This window comes from Schistocerca gregaria, chromosome 5, assembly GCF_023897955.1.
Source record: "Schistocerca gregaria isolate iqSchGreg1 chromosome 5, iqSchGreg1.2, whole genome shotgun sequence".
Lineage (NCBI taxonomy): Eukaryota > Metazoa > Arthropoda > Insecta > Orthoptera > Acrididae > Schistocerca > Schistocerca gregaria.
Window position 1 is genome coordinate 424,290,885 of NC_064924.1, and position 20,467 is coordinate 424,311,351.

Sequence of the window (20,467 nt, forward strand, 5' to 3'; positions counted from 1 at the left end):
AGTTCAAGGTTTTCCATACAAGATGGCAGTTTGTGCAGTGGTGTTACAGAGATCACGTGTGAGCAACAGGGGTGTCTTATTTTGGTTCTGAAAGAGCGGATTTCAATAAATTGGCAGTAATCTTAGCAGATTTTCTTCATGAAATACACAGAGGTGAGTTTACAGCAGAAATATATCAATCTAATGTTGTTTTGAATTATGTAAATAGTATAAAACTTTTGTGTTGCCTGTGAGCAACATCGCCCATAGTTGGGACATGTGCCATTAGTATATTACATATGCTTACGGCTTGACAGAGTAGACATTTTTATTTTCAGGGGCTTTTTAGCTGTGGATTCTAGAATATTTTATGGAATTAAAAAGCGAGAGGAATACTAGTTCCACCAGAAAACCCGGCATTGTCTGATCTAAGTGAATCTAAGTTTTGGCAGGCTGTAGTGATGGTGATCCAGACTATATTCCAGAGCGTCAATCTCAGTTCCATAACCTACTTATACCAGAAACTGATTCTGATTTAGGAAGTGAAATCTCAGAAGCTCAGTGAATCCTTCTAGTGCAAGTGCCAGTCAAGTGAAAAAGAAAATTACAAAAGCAGTCACTTACATGTGGGTAAAGGAAGATATAACTGCTAGGGCAGAAAGTCTCTCTCCTGTGTTTTCTGATGAAGGCAATGCACCACTGGGTTATTTCAGAAGATTCTTTGATTCAGAACTAATTGACAAGATTGTTCAGGAAACGAACTTATACTCTGTGCAACGAATTACCACGTCAGTAAACACCTATATAAATGAAATGGGACAATTTTTCGGTGTTCTGATATACATGGGTCTTTTTTCTATGCCTTCGTATACTGACTATTGGTCTCAGTCAATGAACTGTGAAAAAATTACCAGCATTTTCAGTTTGAAGTACTTTCAGAAACTCCGCCGGTACCGGCATTTTATGAACAATGAGAATGCTGTGAACTCTTCTGACAGGCTTTTCAAAATAAGACCTGTTCTTGAGTCAATTGTAAAGAACTGCCGTGAGCAGAAACAAGAGTCGGAATTTTATATAGATGAGATGATCGTTCCATATAAAGGTACAAGAGCAGGTAATTTGCGCCAATATATTCAAAACAAGCCACACAAGCGGGGTTTTAAGAGTTTCGGATTTTCGTTCATGCTGGTGTGTCTGGAGGTGTCTATGATTTTCTTCCCTATACTGGCAAGGGGACAATAACTGATCTTGCTGATGGCGAGAAAGTATTTGGAATTGGAGGACAAGTTGTGGTTAAACTTTGCAAAAGTATTTCAAGATATTTTTCTCCCAGATTTATTTTGACAATTTGTTTTGGAGCTTTGAACTTATAACATACTTCAAAAATGTGGTGCACAGCTGGCAATGTTGCTTGTAAGCAAAATTCCATAACTTTCATAATTCTTGTCAAAAATATCTAAAACTGACTGAATTGCATTTCTTTAAGCACAATAAATAAATATAAGCACAGAAAAAATTTGTTGTTTTTATTTTCACCATTTGACAAATAAAGGGTTAAAAGGAAGAGTACTATATTATTATAGAAGATAGTACAGGTGGAAGCTAGTACAAATAATTGTTGAGATATGGGTCATTTTAACACGTTATTATACAGAGCGACTGTGCAACGGCCATGCCGCAGTGGATACACCGGTTTCCGTGAGGTCACCGAAGTTAAGCGCTGTCGGGCGTGGTCGGCATTTGGATGGGTGACCATCCAGGCCACCATGAGCTGTTGCCATTTTTCGGGGTGCACTCAGCCTCGTGATGCCAACTGAGGAGCTACTCGACCCATTAGTAGCGGCTTCGGTCAACAATACCATCATAACGACCAGGACAGCGGTGTGCTGACCTCGCGCCCCTCCTATCCGCATCCTCCACTGAGGATGACACGGGGGTCGAATGGTCCCGGTAGGCCACTCGTGGCCTGAAGACGGATTGCTTATACAGAGAGATTAAAAAAAAGTTTCAAATTGACATGTCATATCGGGAATACAAGGATCAATAATCACATAGAAACTGGGGGTCGCGAACGCCACGAGAGGTCGGTCACCTGTGGGCTGGCGTCGTCGGAGACAGTTTAATTGGCCTGTACATTCTCCTGGTCTTAATTGATGGTCGCACGTATCTCGTGTTTCTTATACGTTTTTATTAGGTCGCTTTCTTGTCTGTCAGTCTGTTCTGTACAAATTTTGCAATTGATTTTAAAATGACTTCCCAATGAGCTAGTGACTTAAAATTTTAAATGCTCAGATCGCATGACATAATCCGTTAGACGATTACGCCGTGCCGTTCTAACAGATGCCTGTTCAGAAACAGAACGGCGTCAGATAATCAGATCGTCAAATATTGGACAGAAAAATTCATAAACTTACCGATGAGCACACGGCTCTCTATGACAAACACGCTTCCATATATCAGCGTAAGCAAAACTCATGCTCCTTGGATAACAACTGAGATATGTCAGTTGATAAACAACAAGGATGTCATTCTCATATGTTTCAAGGCAAATCCGAAGACGGAACACTACGAAGAATACAGGAACATGCGAAACAGAGCAATGCAAATGATTCACAATACCAGAATCAAGAACACCCATTCCTTTGCGTGCAGCAATACGAGACCCGCGATTCTGTAAAAAGAGTCTCAGCTAAATAGGAAGAACTAAATTAGAAACTATTGTTCAAACCGCAGCTGATGGAATCAGTGAACTTTTCTCAGAAAAGAACTACAGCCAGTAAACGTTTCCATGTAAGACGTGTTACAGTAAAACAATACGAAAAAAGAAATAATGAGAACCTATTTTGAAGCTACAGGTAACGACGATATCACCAAAAACAAGATAAAAAACGTTGCAGATAGCTTATTAGCTATCTTAACATACATATTAAATATCTGTTTTGGCAGTGGAACATAACCCACTCTACGGAAAATGACGTAAGTCGTGGGACAAGGTGGGCAAGGCCCCACTGTGCATTGCTGCCACATTTACTCATGATCACAGATCTAAGTGGCAACATCGCAATGAAACTATAGTGGGAACTTAAGCAAAAATTGGCAGGAAAATAGGTCAAATGGACTATCTCCACTATCCTAATCCAATCCTCTCCCCCTCCCCTAGCCCAGAAAATGGTTCAAAGACCACTTGGCTTAACTCCATTAATCCAAGACATCTGATCACCATCTTTTCCTTGGATTTGGCAGGAAAAGGCCTCATCCGGTGCTGGGCTGCTGGATAGGGTGTACACAAGTCTTCATTTTACATGCAGTGTTTATTTAAACTGGATGACAATGCGGTATTAACTTCCTCTCTGTGTAGTAAGGGTGGGGGTGGGAGTGAAGAAGTTTCGTAATGCCCGACATCTCAGCTGCCCTGTAGGAATGTATGTTCCAGATAGTATGTGAGTCGATGGGCATGGCTGAGCAGAGAGAATGGGGAAGAAGAGAGGGACAGAGGGAGAGAAAGAGATGTGCGCAATTCATGTGACATACGCATACACAGGTGAAGATGTGGGTACAAAGCTAGTACATTTGCACAAATAAATAATTAAATAAAAAATATAATCTTGTTAAAATGTTTAAAATCGACTGAGGAAATTTACACATGCAAGACTAAAATTCAGCAAGTATTTACTTAAATTCAAACAAATTTTTAATATAACGCATTTTTTTATTGAAATAAATGTACAAGCGTACAAAATAAATTTTCCTACCTCTTTACAGATTTTTAAACCCATACAGCTAGTCATGGAAATCGGTGCTTGTGAATTCTGAATAGCTATGCCAAACCTTTAGTATTATTAATTATAAAAGTGAGGTGCATGCAATAGGTAGTAGTTGGGACGTGAACTATGCATGCATCAGTCGTGTAATGCATGGGATCAACGTTTCTCGTTGTAAATCTTAGAAGTACTGTAATAGTTATTAAAATCTCACAAGCAAAAATTTTCACGACTATCAGTGTGAGGCTATAAATCTGCATGCAGATAGGAAAAATTATTTGATTTTTTAAAAGTCAGATATAAAAATGAGTTATTTTAAAAATACATTTTTATTTAAATAATTGTGAGTGATCAGTATACAGTGGCTTCAGGCAAATGCCAGGATGATTCCTTTGAAACGGGACGGCCGATTTCCTTCCCCAACTTTCCGTAATCCGAGCTTCTGCTCCGTCTCTAATAAACTCGATGTCGAAGGGACGTTAAACACTAATCTCCTCCTCCTCCTCCTCCTCCTCCTACTGCAGTCGAATGCAAACGTATTGAGGTGGTTACTCTGCAACAATGAGTCCTAGCTGCCCTGTATGCATTGCATCTTGAGCCAGATTGTCAGAATTAATGCAGCTGCAGTCAGCGCACCTTGAGCTGTGTCACCAGGAAGCACGCTGTTTGCACGGTATGTACCTTGAGCAGTGCTGTCAAAGTGCATGCTGGATGCAGAGCGCATATCTTGACATGTACTGCCGCCGTGCACACCTCGTACTGTGTTGTCACAGCGTGAGCCCGTTCCAACAAGTGCACCTTACGCGGTGCCTTCAGGACATGCGCTGACAATAGTGACCACAGCTCGAGCCATGCTGTCACGATATGTACACTGTGTATCTGGAGGTATGCTGTATCTGCAACGTACGATCGTTGAGCTGCACTATAGCGACAAGCAGCAGGTGTGGTGCACGCACCTTGAGCCGTGCTGTCGCGGCGTGTGCTCGAGACGCTGTCCCGGTGGCTGAGCCTGCGCTGACTCGTCGCGCTGTCGCGCCGCCCCAGTGCCGGGCTGCCGGCGCTGCCGCTGCTGTCTCGCCGCGACAGCCCCATGCTGTCCCGCCGCGCGGACAGACTGCCGCGGTGCTCCGGGCTGCCGAACGGCGACGGTACCACGACGTCGCTGTCGCGCCGGCTCACCGGCGCAGCAGCTGCAGCCGCGACAGCCACGCGGTGTTCAGGGCTGCCACCTGTAAGCGCAGACAGCCATCGCTCACTCTCCCTGGCACGTTTTGCCTTACATACAGAAATACAAATAAAATGCCAACAACTGAGTCCCAGACTTCAACGGTGTGCCATCAATAACAGGCCGTAATTAAGCATTGCTTCAGACCAAAGTTTTGTGTCCAAAAAATTATAACATGGGCTCGACAAAATGAAGATGGATCAAATGGCTCTGAGTACTATGGGACTTAACATCTGAGGTCATTAGTTCCCTAGAACTTAGAATTACTTAAACCTAACTAACCTAAGGAGATCACACACATTCATGCCCGAGGCAGGCGACCGTAGCGGTCACGCGGATCCATACTGAAGCGCCTAGAACCGCTGGGCCACACCGGCAAGCCAAAATGAAGGCTTCTTCTTAATAATCCTTATCTGTTCGACACGGTAAAGTTGTACGATGATTAGGCTTTGGGCTTATATTTGGGAGTGTCAGCGTTCAGATGCCTGTCGAAACGCCGACATTTGCGTTTCCCCTGGTTTCCCTAATTTTGTCACATGTCATATGTACTGTCACCACAAGCGATAGCAACACTTTCCTAGTTCCCTGGTATTCTGTGACGCCACATCATCCTGCTTGTGTACCACAGGTCTGGAATTGACAAATGGTTTCCTTTAAATTCGCACACAATCTGCTTCCCACTCCCTCTCGTCCAATCAGACTTCTTCACTGATATCCACGGACATAATATTAAACCCTAACCTTCCTTTCCTTTTTAAATTTGGTAATGGATGAAACTGAAAGACAGTACCACTTGTGTTTTAACTAATATGCCTAGAAATTGTGAAGACCTACAACTATTATCCTTCAGAAGCAGAACACGGGAAGTTCTCTGGCTGTGCTAGTATCCCTGTCAGTATCTAGCTGAGAGTAATTAACAGCCTATGGTTCATTAATCTTAGTCGACAATGTCGAAAGACTTCATAATGTTCAAATGTGTGTGAAATCTTATGGGACTTAACTGCTAATGTCATCAGTCCCTAAACTGACACACTACGTAACCTACCTCATCCTAAGGACAAACACACACACCCATGCCCGAGGGAGGATTCGAACCTCCGCCGGGACCAGCCGTACCGTCCATGACTGCAGCGCCTTAGACTGCTCGGCTAATCCTGCGCGGCTGTCGAAAGAGAAACAGCTCAAATTTACCGTAATAGTATTCACAGATATACTGTGGATCAAAAAGAGTCAGGTAGATCCTACTTGCAGAGTGAACATCAATACCGAGACTGTAGGTAGATCCAAGGACTGTAACATGGGTGGTCAGAGAAACACGCTGTCTACCATTGGAACTGGCCATACCGAAGAATTTGGTGACGAATTTCAAGACACAAGCTATTATGACAAGAACGTACAGTACTCGTTTAACAGTGGATTCCAGCGCTGTAAGATCTGAGTCATTTTTTTCTGAGATGGCTCTGTTGACATTTTATAAACACAACACACTGTCTGTCTGAGGCCAGGGACACATGTAGCTAGAGTTCACGTAAAACCACATTCCAGTGCAAACCTTTAAACTCACTCAAGGCTAATTTCCTGTAAAGCGTCCTTCAAGAGCTGGGTTTTACAGTTCTTCGAATTACAGTTCAATCCTTGCATCACGAGAATTAATTCCTCAAAAAGTTGACTGGTCGACTGAATTAAATCGTTACCCTGCATCCAATATTTTTGTCTGTGTCTATTTCTTATTTCACAAGGTTCTTAAGTATTGGCAGCGCACACCTGTATCTGGTTCTAAGGAATCAACTAAATCACTTCAGTTAAGTTCTAATCATAATAACTGGCCATTCAGCGAGTAGCTCAAGCTGTAATAAATCAATCTCTTTGATTGTTTGCTTTTTAACACGTGTAAGTTTGTATAATGTGTTTAGGAACGATTGGACATTATTGATAATGTGTCGGTACTGTTGTGTAGATACTTATGGCATTGGCATTGATACCAAGAGTTCGATAACTTCACACCAGTGCAACAACAAAAACTAACGCTCAGCAAGGCAAAGTGCTTACCTATCTATTGCATCAAATACCTTGGTCACGTGATGACGTATGGTCGCGCTGTAGTTCGAATTGGGGTCTAATTATTTAAACTTCAGTACGAGCATGAAAGGTGATAGCGGAAAATACCGTCGCGTTAAGCGGCGACCACTTGCTGTTGTCGTTATTAACTTCACTGACAATGAGAACGAGAAAGGTGTGATAGTACTGACAGAGAAGGTGACGGAAGGTACAAACGAATGTTAACACTCAAAAGTTAAAGTAAGTCAGTGGTGTTCAAATTATAGATAGATGGACAAAGCAGAGTAAGAGAAATGCACACAAAAACATATACATTAATATTTCTTTGACGATATATATAAATGTGTTATTGGACAGTAATATCTGCGATATTATAAACAGTACAAAAAAATACCATCACTATAAAAAAATTCGCAGGTTTTGTGACACAGAACTGGTATTTCATGCTAGCAAAGAAAACTTGAAAAAAAAAAAAAAGTTCCATCTATAGGATTTGAGATTTCGGCGACTTGAGCATCACTTCCGCTGCTTCTCTGTTCAAACAGCTTTTCAGTTAGTCTCAAATGACTGAGAGACCACCTCCCTGACCTTTCCACCGGAGAAAATGTCTCCGGGAGTTGAGCCTGGACCTTGATGCTGCTAGCAAAAACCGCTAATCACTAGACAATACAGTGGGGTTTATTTCATTGGCGTGATATTAGGTTGCTGAGAGGTAACATTAGGAAACTAGAAAGGCCAAGTATCACACCAAAAACTGTGTTTGATGATGAGTAGAGCGACATACTTTGACGGACAGGGAAACAAATCAGGCGGTAATCATCATATGCGGCTGAAGCAGCAAACGACGAAAATGGCGATATCACCGGGGAAGGCAGTTTTAGGATATAGTCAGTGAAGCGCCGTGAGCAGCCAGTGTGACCTATACCATACGTTCTGTTTCTATTCAAGCTGTAGATGGGCATTTCGTTCAGTGGCGTGTACAGACGTGTAGCGTGTGGCTGCACTACATTTGTAAGAATGGGCCCAGTTCTAGGGGGTAGCGAACTGGGATATCTGCCCCTTACGGTAATTTCAGGGGGCGCCAAATTCATATTCTTGAAGAAAAAAAAACTTGTTTCACAAAGCACCTAGCATCAAGCCCACGTCGATCTATCGATTATTCGTATGATTTTGAACACTTTCGAACACATTCTAAGTTGATTTCAGAACGAATCATAAGTTGATTTGTGAATGCGTGTATAAAAAAAAAAAAAACAGGGAGGGATGGGGGGGGGGGGGGGGGGGTAGGTGCGGGGCTTAACGAGCTGAGACAGATAAACCCCAACAAGTAAATGCCAATGGCTGTTTGTTTATGTGGTTCATTGTGTGTGCTTATGATCAGCTCTGTTATGATTATTAGCGAAATCCGTAGATTCAGACTACCAGAATGAATAAACGACGAACAGGAATAAACAAATGGTTCAAATGGCTATGAGCACTATGGGACTTAACATCTGTAGTCATCAGTCCCCTAGAACTTAGAACTACTTAAACCTAACTAACCTAAAGACAGCACACACATCCATGCCCGAGGCAGGATTCGAACCTGCGACCGTAGCGGTCACGCGGTTCCAGACTGTAGCGCGGTAAAAAAGGTTACATATTAATCTTCTCAGTGTATCCAGGAAAATGAAATTTTGACAGAAATTTTGCCATATCTCTACACCACTAAGAGTTCGTTTTACAGTCCCTGGTTAACAGCCGCTGAAGTTCTATTCTCGGAATAGCGCGAAAAACGCGTTGTATGAACACATAATAATGCCTAACCGGAGAATAAATACGGGATAACTACAATGGTGACTGTGACAAGTTTAGTGAAGTTAACCGGAGCATAAGTTTTGAGAACTGACTGGTTGATTTAGGGGAGCGGACCAGACAGCAAGGTAATCGGTCCCAACGGATTAGGGAGGGGTGGGAAAGGAAGTCGGCCGTGCCCTTTCAAGGGAACCATCCCGGCATTTGACTGAAGCGATTTAGGGAAATCACTCGAGATCTAAACCAGGATGGTCGGACGCGGGTTAGATCCGCCGACCTCCCGAATGCGAGTCCAGTGTGCTAACCACTGTGCCACCTCGCTCGGTGTTTTGAGAATGGCAGAAAAAGTTACAGAATTACTAATAACAAGACTGTTTTTAGAAGGAGGAAGGACAGCACACACATTATATGGGAGAATAAGACGATTACATATTTATGTATGAATTTCGTGCTACTACTTTTCGATATCGTGTTTTAGAAACTGGAGCATATGAATGAAATGTGAAACTATTTCCTAATATAAAACTTTTTGCTTGAAGTAGGACCAATAGGCATTTGATATTAGTACTTCGTGAATTATATGCTATCGTATTATTAATGTATGAGCTAGATAAAAATGGCCATTTGTCCCAAAACAGTCTTGCTTATTTGGCACGTGTTACAATTGCTGCAATATTAGAAAGGCCATGCGGCTGGTCCCAGCGGAGGTTCCAGTCCTCCCTCGGGCATGGGTTGTGTGTTTGTCCTTAGGATAATTAGGGTAAGTAGTGTGTACGCTTAGGGACTGATGACCTTAGCAGTCAAGTCCCATAAGATTTCACACTCATTTATTTGTTTTTAGAAAGACCAATTTCGTTTTATCCAGCAGACAGTGACAAAACAGACGTAATCAATTCGACAAACAACACCTGTCATGTGTAATATTCGTATTAACAGTTTTTTCAGTATTAGACACCGACTTTTTGAATTTTATGTAGCAAAACGGATTTTGATAAGGTAATAGATACTTTCGCAGAAAGGAAAGCATGCCTTGTGAAGCTATAGCAACATTGGAGGGAAAAATTGAAGAAATATGTAATGCCTTGCTTGTCTCTTGTTTTTACTGTTTTTTTTTGTTTCCTATATCTAATTTTATGGCACACGAATGAGAAAGTTATTAGCTAATACGCAATAAAGAGTGCAAATTTTCTGAAGAGTGCTTATTCTCCTGCTTACAAATAATCCCAGCCAGTATTAATGGTGAGTTTTTTTAAAGGTTGGCTAAACAGGCCAAATGGGAGCACGAGAGGTACCGCAGGACATTTCAATTTCCACTGTCCTGAATATAGGTTTGATGGTTTCTATTACAAAATATACACGTCTGAATTCCACAGAGCGAAATACAATGACGTGCGATAGAAGAATGCTGTGAGAATAGGTGTGGGACTTTGGCACACTTAAGACCAAATAACATGTATTATATTTCCTCAAACATATATGTTTTAGGTATCAATTTTTCAAAAAGATATGCGCTACAAAATGAACATATTTTTGAAAAATTAATTTTTCAAAATATTTGGCGTCCCTTCTCAAACACTCGACGAGGGTGGGGCCTGGAGGGGGGGGGGGGGGGTAATGGGGGTGTTCCCGCGTTCGATTCCCGGCGGGGTCAGGGATTTTCTCTGCTTCGTGATGACTTGGTGTTGTGTGATGTCCTTAGGTTAGTTAGGCTTAAGTGGGGGACTGATGACCATAGATGTTAAGTCCCAAAGTGCTCAGAGCCATATTTTGGTAAAGGGGGTAATAGTGCTACTGCTCTTCGCGCATTAAAGGAATATGGAGAGGTCCTCTTTCCACACTGGGATTGCAGAACATATATCGAAATTCGAATCAACTGACGATTTGGGAGTTGCTTCTGGGAAAAGCCGACTTCACCACAAATAGTTGAAGAAGTTACTGTTTCCAGGGCTGAGAATACTGTAGAGATTGTGCACGTACTGTGTCACAATAGCTCAACATTCCATGATCGAAAAGTGCTAATAACAATCGTCAAACGGTATCTCTAGTTCGGTTCAGGCTGTCATGGATGCAGATGGTCGACATATCTAACCATTAGAACGTAGAAAGTTGTAGATAGTTATTCGACCAAAATAGTTCGGGGACATAAGCCTGACTGGTGAGTAATCACGTATTGTGTTCCCCAAGGCTCAGTGTTAGGTCCACTATTATTCGTCATAGCTGTAAAGGATCCCCCACTACGAGCAGAATTAGTTCTTTTTGCAGATGACACTAGTATTGAATCGACCCAAGCATACATTTAGAAACAGAAGTAATGGTAAACAAAGTTCTGAAAAGTATCATTGCCTGCGAATGGCATCACCCTCAATTTTAAAAATGACTAAGCACATTCAGTTTTGAACATCTAGAGGTACTGCACCAGTAATGTGTGTAGCACATGCTGAGGAAATAACTGACAGGGTGGAAACTTCAAAAATCTAAGGTGTTTGTCATGATGAGAATTTAATATGGAAAATGCACATTTTGGAACTCCTAAAACAACTTATTTGTTCTTACGATCATTGCGAACCTTGGGGAGAGGCAACACAGTATGTTAACAAATTTTTCTTGTTTTCATTCAATAATTTTCTGGGGTAACTCTTCTTTGAAAAAGAGTCTTTGTTGCTCAAAAATGTGCCGTAAGAATAATAAAAGGTACTGATCCACTAACTTCTTGTACACATCTGTTCAAGGAGTTGGCAATTCTGGCTACTGCTTCACAATATATTTATTCCCTCACGAAGTTTGTTGTAAATAATCCAATACAGTTCAAATGACATTGATAACTTCCACAGCTCAAAAAGAGGTGCACAATGCTGAAACAAAATTTTTTGATGATTTAGCTAGTGATATAAAATGCCTGACAGACAGGAAAGTAATATTTTAAAACAAACCGAGAAAGCTTCTTCTGGACAACTTCTATTCCGTTGAAGAACTTATATTATTGTAATGCGTAAAAGGTGGTGGGTCGGTGTTACTAACTCACGTATGTACATCAACTATCCATTGTTCTTTAAACATATAAATATAAAAAAGCGTTCAGATTGTAACGTTATGTACAAATTAATTTGCAATGTGAACGTAAAATGACTCATTCCGTATCATTTCGATTTATCTTTGTACAGTGTCTGTACTGAGGTTCCGTCCTCCTGCGAGGAGAGAACCCTGCGTACTCCAGTGTGTATTTCCTGGTTAACTCCAGCAGTGCCACACACTGACTGGCTGTACTCACCAGGTGCCCTGTGGTGTTCAGAGTGCGCCGGGCTGATGCGCCCGCTGGGGCAAGGACTGGCGGCGCGAGGGGGCGGGCTGGGTTGCTGCCCGGGGGCTGGTGGGGGCGGCGGGGGCGGCTGCTCGTCGCGCGCCACAACCAGCTCCACCTCCGGCAGGCGTGCGTCCGCCAGCAGCGCCCGTGCCTCGGACAGCGTGGCAAGGCCCCGCACCAGCCGCCCGTCCACGTTGACCACCTCGTCGTCGACGCGCAGCCGGCCGTCCCTACACAGAGTGGCGAACGTGCACGTCTCTGTGTCTGGGGAACGTCACTGCCCCACCAGTCACGCAGCCACTGTGTCCCCTGCCATGCTGAGTAAGGTCTATATACAGATACACAATCAAGGAGTGAGTATAATACCTCACGACTATCTTTTACTGCTACATTCCTCTTTACATCACTGGAAACCTTTTACTTCACTGACAAGGGCAGGCCACGACGTTTGGAATGCCGATTTACTGCAAACTTCGCACACTCGTAGTACTCCACGAGGACAACAAAATGTGTAAGCAGTAGCTCGTACTTCTCAAGCGTTATTGGGAAAATCGCAAGACAAAGTCGATCTTCAAATATATACCTGTGCGTGGCCACTTTTACCAGGAAGCATCAGCAGCCGAGTGGTTAATCAATAACATCATGAGCACTAATGAGCGTCTCTTTGCCATCGGTTTAAGTGACACTAACCTCTGCAGCAAATGCAGCCTCGTTGATAGTGTGCCTCATCGTTACACATGTGGAGATCGGATTACCAACTGGAGGTGGACCAGGGAGAAAATTGCTAGAATAACAAGAACTTCAGCAAACAATGTACCGACTAACATTTTCTTCAGACCAGAGAAAAGTTACTACCCTCAGGCAAAAAATAACGCAGTGATTTGGTTAATGGGCAAATATACAAGTTATGTTTTTAACAATACTGGGAGCGATGAACATATGAATACAAGTTGTATATGAAAAATGAATTCGAGAAAATACTTAAATATCAGAATCACAATAAGGAATATGGTAACATGCTCCGAATTGTCTTCAAACGAATGGGTATAGGTTAGGAACTGGATTCCTAGTAGAGAGGGAATGGGTTGGGTCACGTTCCCGACCTTAACCTCACCTGCAAGTCACACATGAAAAATAAATCAGTAGTACAGCAGATACAAGAATATGGTGACAAACATCTGGTGTCTGATATTAAGGAAGATCTTGAACTCCGTATGGATGCGTTTAGAAGACTGGAACTGACAAAAAGAACAAGGCAGTGAAGTATTTTGCGATGTCGCTGTTCGGGACTGCTCTTCTGTCCACGTAATTTACACTGGACGAAAAACACATCAAGGATTTACTGACTGATTAATTATCTGGGTCTGGGAAATGATGATGAGGAACCTCCGGCTGCAGAAGAAGAACTTTTGCATGCTGAATTGTCACCAGTTGAAGGTGACAGTGAAGGTGCTAAATTGTGCTACTGCTAAAGACTCATTTTTTGAATGCTGTAATTTATGACTGCAATTATCTGTCACCTTATTTATGTCATTTCATTGTAGCCACTTTTGTTACTGTTTGTGGTGAATAAGGAAAAAAGTGGTTAGCCATCAAGCCCCGTAATTACTGGTTCGATGGATCGAATCCCTTTCGTCAGTTTTTTTGTATTTATAACACAGTAATTTTCTTGTTGCAATTGATATAATGGGAAAAATACGTGTAGTCGGATGAACTTTTATTAAATTTACCGTGTTATTTGGCAGTCTACAAATTTTTATTGTCACAAATAACATAATGTTCATAAACATCGACTAGTAATGGACCAAACGCATAAAGTGATACTAAAAATGTATGCTTGTCCGTGGTTTGAGAAATACCTTATACCTGGAAGGAGCCCTAAACGACTTATGACCATTGGTATCAATGCAGTGCTGCTATCGGCACCTATCGAAGCACATGCTCTGGCAATTCTATCTCGCATATCTTCAGGTGTAGTTGGAACTTCTCTATAAACAATGTCTTTCACGAATCCCCACAAGAAAACTCCAGAGGCGTCAAGCCTGGCTAACGAGTCCGCCACGACACATTTCCTCCGCGTCCAATTCAACAATATGGGAATTGTCTCTGCAGCTCAATTCTAGCCATCAGCGAAAAATGTGCCGGACATCCATAGTATTGGTAATACATTCTGTTCCTTGCTCCTGAAGGTATTTCTTCCAATATGAGACCTAATGTTTCTTGCAGGAATGTGGTGCACTTCCTACCATTAAGATTTCCTTGGATGCAATAGGGGCCTATAATTCTGTCCTCCAGAATTCCACACCATACACTCACCGACCACGGTTTTTGGTGTGAAACTTGCCGCAGCCAACATGGATTTTCAGTTGCCCAATAATACATGTTATCCAAAGTAACATTTCCATGGTTCGTGATGTAGCATCGTCAGTATATAAAATCAAATTAATAAATGTGTCATCCCTCTGAATCTGAAGTTGAGCCCATCGGCAGAATTCAATGCGATGCATACAGTTAATTCTTGGTGGAGACTGATATGATAAGGATGATATTTATGGCGATACAGAACACGAACAACACTACTCGGGCTCATGCCAGATACCCTTGCGATTTGATGCGAACTAACACAAGGATCTTGAAGCAGTGGCAAGAATACCAATTTCCGTTTCCTCGTTAGTAACTTACCTTTGCCGGATATTTTTCCGATGCGTTAAAGATACAGTTGTTTTCTATATATCATACACATTTTTAAATGTACGACTTGTAGGGTGAGTACCCTGAGGATACCTTTCAGCATATAAGTCTCTAGCTCTCACTGAATTTCGTTGGCATTCTCCGTAAATGAGAAGTATATCGACTTGTTCTTCGAAGGAATACATCATTCACATTCGCTTTATTCGACAACACTACTCTTACCGTATTGTATTGTATTGCGAAACCGTCGAATGGTGTTTACATGTCAATGGTGTGAGATGGATACGCCGTGTTCGGAGAATATTTACTATTTGCATGATATACGAGACACAATTGTCAGAGCATGTACTTCGAAAAGTGCTGAAGTGATAAGGAATACCACTCAATCCATGAAACGAAGATTGCACTGCATTGGTACCAAAAGTCATCACTTCGAACGCCTTCTGTAAACGGACGATCATGCCACCTTTTGGAACTTCGTTGACCTTCAAAGACCTTACTGTTACACGTCATTGGATTCATCTCGATAGCCGCTATCAGAAAATAGGCACCAAACTACGGCATCCCATTTAAACAAAGTTGACCTTCATATCTCTGACGCGAGTCCACCTAGCAAAAACTCATATTATGGCTCTCATTGTCCCATGCAACATCTGTAGCACAAACTTTTGAGCTATTATCATAATTTCGGAGTTATTCTAGTTGGCAATAGTTAGTGACTCACAATGTTTAACTAGCGTGAAGGCGTCAGATGTTGAGTTCCGGGTGAGGAAGCGTTATCAGCAGACGACAGACTTTGAAGGAGCCTTACAGTGGGTCTCCATTTGGAGGGCAGATAGAATGGTGCAACATTCAGTTTTGTGGGGCACTTTATGGGGCGTTTGGTTGTGACAGTGGCCTGACGTGTGACTCTATGAGAACGTGAGGGCAGACATACTCATCGCCAGTGTTCCAGTCGACTAAGTGTGACTGCCGCGACGGAGGATCGCTGTACCATGTACCAAGGACGTCGTAACCCTTTAAAATCAGCGTCTGCCATCGAAGAACAAGTAATGGGCTCCTGCAACATTTTGTGTCATCCCTCGCGCTTAGTGAGACACTAGCAGCTTCAGGACTAGGGAATTACAGTCCCATGCGAAGGCTGGTGTTAACACTATAGCACAAACTATAGCATTTGGAGTGGTGCCGTGACTGGGAATCATGGAATGCTGGTGAATGGCGTCGCATTGTGTTCAGCGATAAATCACGGTTCTGTGTTAATCCGAATACTATCGTCGACTAGTATGGTGGCTATATGGGGAGATATCATATTCTTCCCATGTTATGGAGAGGTGCATCCGTTTTACTCCTGGTGTTATGTTGTGGAGAGGGAGCCATCGAGTATGACTTCACGTCACGGCTGATAGTGATTTAGTGAAAACGGGAAGCAAAACTGTACTTCATGTGCATCTTGCGTCGCAATGTGCTACCTCTCAAGCGACAGTGTCGTGTTGCCAAAAGGACTATGGTCATCGACAAATGGCAAGTGTCTCTATAAGCTGTCTGCGTGATGTTGGAGTACTCCCGTGACTTGCAAGGTCCGCAGATTGATCCTCATTAGAACATTTGTGGAACGAGCTCGCACATCGACTCTACCACATTGCCAGTATCTAGGAAATCAAAAACCAATTAAAGCAGTAGGGCCTGTTAGCCTCAGGAGAGCATACATCGACTTTACGAAACGCTTCATAAACTAATCAGTGCACTCATCCAGACCAGAGGGACGCAGCGTCACACTGGTAAGTGGTTTCATAATGCCAAGTGTTTCGTAAATCTGACTCGATATTGTAATCGCCGGAATAACATCACATACTCTCTAAAGCAATGAAGACTTACATCCCTTCCTCCTCCCCTTCCAGGTGCTTCACTCTCTATTATTACTACTGTATTATTAACTACAATCCGCACTGCGCTAGTGAGAGATACAATTATGGACACTTCGTCTTCTGTGTATTGTACGAAGAAAGGAAGGAACGAAAGAAAAAAAAGGAAGAAGAGAGGTACTACGTAGAGTAGTGTAATACGTCCTGTCAATGACATTCATCCATAAACTTCCTTCCTTCTATCCTTCCTTTCACACAATTAAACAGTTACCTAGAACCCGTCTCACATTGACTGAGATTCGCCGTGAGTTTTCAAGTTGACGTGCTTGATTGTTGTCTAGTAGTAAGCTGCGATGGCCAGCTCGCATGGCAAAGGAGACTCATTACGTAAGGCCTTATGAAAATACACTCCTGGAATTTGAAATAAGAACACCGTGAATTCATTGTCCCAGGAAGGGGAAACTTTATTGACACATTCCTGGGGTCAGATACATCACATGATCACACTGACAGAACCACAGGCACATAGACACAGGCAACAGAGCATGCACAATGTCGGCACTAGTACAGTGTATATCCACCTTTCGCAGCAATGCAGGCTGATATTCTCCCATGGAGACGATCGTAGAGATGCTGGATGTAGTCCTGTGGAACGGCTTGCCATGCCATTTCCACCTGGCGCCTCAGTTGGACCAGCGTTCGTGCTGGACGTGCAGACTGCGTGAGACGACGCTTCATCCAGTCCCAAACATGCTCAAAGGCGGACAGATCCGGAGATCTTGCTGGCCAGGGTAGTTGACTTACACCTTCTAGAGCACGTTGGGTGGCACGGGATACATGCGGACGTGCATTGTCCTGTTGGAACAGCAAGTTCCCTTGCCGGTCTAGGAATGGTAGAACGATGGGTTTGATGACGGTTTAGATGTACCGTGCACTATTCAGTGTCCCCTCGACGATCACCAGAGGTGTACGGCGAGTGTAGGAATCGCTCCCCACACCATGATGCCGGGTGTTGGCCCTGTGTGCCTCGGTCGTATGTAGTCCTGATTGTGGCGCTCACCTGCACGGCGCCAAACACGCATACGACCATCATTGGCACCAAGGCAGAAGCGACTCTCATCGCTGAAGACGACACGTCTCCATTCGTCCCTCCATTCACGCCTGTCGCGACACCACTGGAGGCGGGCTGCACGATGTTGGGGCGTGAGCGGAAGACGGCCTAACGGTGTGCGGGACCGTAGCCCAGCTTCATGGAGACGGTTGCGAAAGGTCCTCGCCGATACCCCAGGAGCAACAGTGTCCCTAATTTGCTGGGAAGTGGCGGTGCGGTCCCCTACGGCACTGCGTAGGATCCTACGGTCTTGGCGTGCATCCGTGCGTCGCTGCGGTCCGGTCCCAGGTCGACGGGCACGTGCACCTTCCGCCGACCACTGGCGACAACATCGATGTACTGTGGAGACCTCACGCCCCACGTGTTGAACAATTCGGCGGTACGTCCACCCGGCCTCCCGCATGCGCACTATACGCCCTCGCCCAAAGTCCGTCAACTGCACATACGGTTCACGTCCACGCTGTCGCGGCATGCTACCAGTGTTATAGACTGCGATGGAGCTCCGTATGCCACGGCAAACTGGCTGACACTCACGGCGGCGGTGCACAAATGCTGCGCAGCTAGCGCCATTCGACGGCCAACACCGCGGTTTCTGGTGTGTCCGCTGTGCCGTGCGTGTGATCATTGCTTGTACAGCCCTCTCACAGTGTCCGGAGCAAGTATGGTTGGTCTGACACACCGGTGTCAATGTGTTCTTTTTTCCATTTCCAGGAGTGTAGTTTCGCTGTAAAATGTCCGCTTCAGTTACTGTTGTTTATTAGAACTGCGAGGTTTCTCAAAATGTATCATTTAAAACAACAATGCTTTTTTTCTTCCACTGTGGAGATATCTATGGTAACTCAGACGCAGTTTGAGGTTACTTCCTAGACGAGTGCCTCCCTTACATCTGGCGTCCCTAGGCAAGGAGGTTTGACGGTAATCTTTCAAGGGCTGTGATGAGGCCGCGCCTTCCATACCTAAACAGTACTACTGACTGCCAGAACAGGTAGCGTTCACAGGATCCCGCAAGTGCAAAAGCACCGGAGCTCTCACGCGAAAGTAGATGAAGCTCTCTGCAGGGAAGCAGTTTCATCGCCGATGGAAGCCCGCTTGGGGGCTGTTACGTGAACCAGTAAGCAAGTTTACAGCGTATCTTACTCGGTGCAAAATGGATTTACGTTTCCCTGTGATGCCCTGTAATCACAAACGCTCAAGAGACTCGTAACTGACAGCAGCCAATCAATAATTCAGTGGTACCCTTTCGAGACAGCGAAGATGTTCAGAGAACAGTGCTTTAAAGGAGAGATGGAAGGTAGGTCACTGAACGCCACGAGCCATTGTACGGCAAACGCGGTCTATCTCTGAAATCCGTCGGAAGGAAGTATATGCATGTATACAGGTGTTTGATCCAAATTCTGTTCCTGTAACTCTGTTGAATAATAGTGTCTCTTTTACCGCCTGTATAAATCGAAACATATTGTAATGAAAATACGGAATAGCCACCCTGTAACGCACATGCGTACATGATGTGAGCTCGCTGAAAAAAATTCATCTTTTACTCGTGTCTCAATGTGTCTGTGTCTCTAACACAAACACTGGTCCAGTGCTGCTGATATTAATGGTATTACCTGACCTACGGAATACATGTCACATAGCCTAACAGATCCCGGCAGCAAGGTGGCAGACAACTGTAACAGCTGGAACTAAATCGTATGTGACATTTCCAGAACCGTACGCTCTCTCAGACAATAACTACAAATGTATAATGCGCGGAATCATTAAATGCTGTTCATTGTAGTTGCATTTTAAATGTGGTGCTACAGAAGTATATGAAAACTTAAGTTGACAGATAGAAAGCTAAATGAAGAAATATTAAAGAAAAGCGTCGTAGAAAGAACCACATGAAGCTCTAAGAACCAGAAGAAAGGAAAGGTAAGTGAGACATCTGCTACGGTATCGACTGCAGATGCCTTAAAAGAAAAGCAGATTGTTTTATTTAATTTTTCAGTCTCGAATCACACAAACTATGTCATAACCGATTTCTATTTCTAAATGAGATATCATCAGACGGTCTATGGACAGCATTGTCAGTGAGAAGTGGTTAATTCGAATTTTCTGATAAAGCGTTTTGTTCATAGAATCAACACTAATTCCTGTAATTACCCCTACTAACTGTCTACAAAATATGGTTTGGTGAGAACACAGATTAGGCAGACCGCCTTAGGGAAATACGGAGGCATACTCGTAAACAGGTAATGACAGCAATTGTGAGTGCCGAGACTAAAATATAGAAAAGGAAAGAAGTTTCCTACGCATTTTCCTAAGTAAAATTGCTCCGTTGTGCTTTATTTCATTCTTTGATGTGTGATGCCTTCTGCGTACACTGTTCCATGGCTGACTCTTACTTATCGTTCATTATGATAACGTTGCCTTAAACTCCATTTATATTTTAAAAATTATACAGAAGACCGATTTCGAATCTAACACATTTACTTATAAGGTACTTCGCTTGCTTAAATTGAGACCCCCAGTCCTGCAAATCCAAATACACATGGACATGCATTTAAATCCTATTTACTTCTCTAGTTGAAAAACTATATCGAGGTACATTAACTAACGTACTCAAGTGTTAGTTATTAGTTATGCTTAGCAGGTCAGAATTATGTGTTATGTGATTTACAGTCCGAGGACTGGTTTGAAGCTGTT

General features: G+C 43.3%; 1 protein-coding gene and 1 pseudogene across 1 annotated transcript in view; one reads left to right on the forward strand and one right to left on the reverse strand.

Annotated features, from left to right (window-relative positions):
- Positions 1–20,467, reverse strand: part of LOC126273369 (BRD4-interacting chromatin-remodeling complex-associated protein-like) — a 424,917-nt gene that overhangs the window by 82,643 nt on the left and 321,807 nt on the right. The window contains exons 10-11 of the mRNA XM_049976919.1: positions 12,086–12,348; positions 4,697–4,969 (exon numbers count right to left, since the gene is read on the reverse strand). Coding sequence (XP_049832876.1) covers positions 4,697–4,969; positions 12,086–12,348 — 536 coding nt within the window. The remainder of the gene's footprint in view (positions 1–4,696; positions 4,970–12,085; positions 12,349–20,467) is intronic.
- On the forward strand, positions 1,642–1,759 carry LOC126274613 (5S ribosomal RNA; annotated as a pseudogene).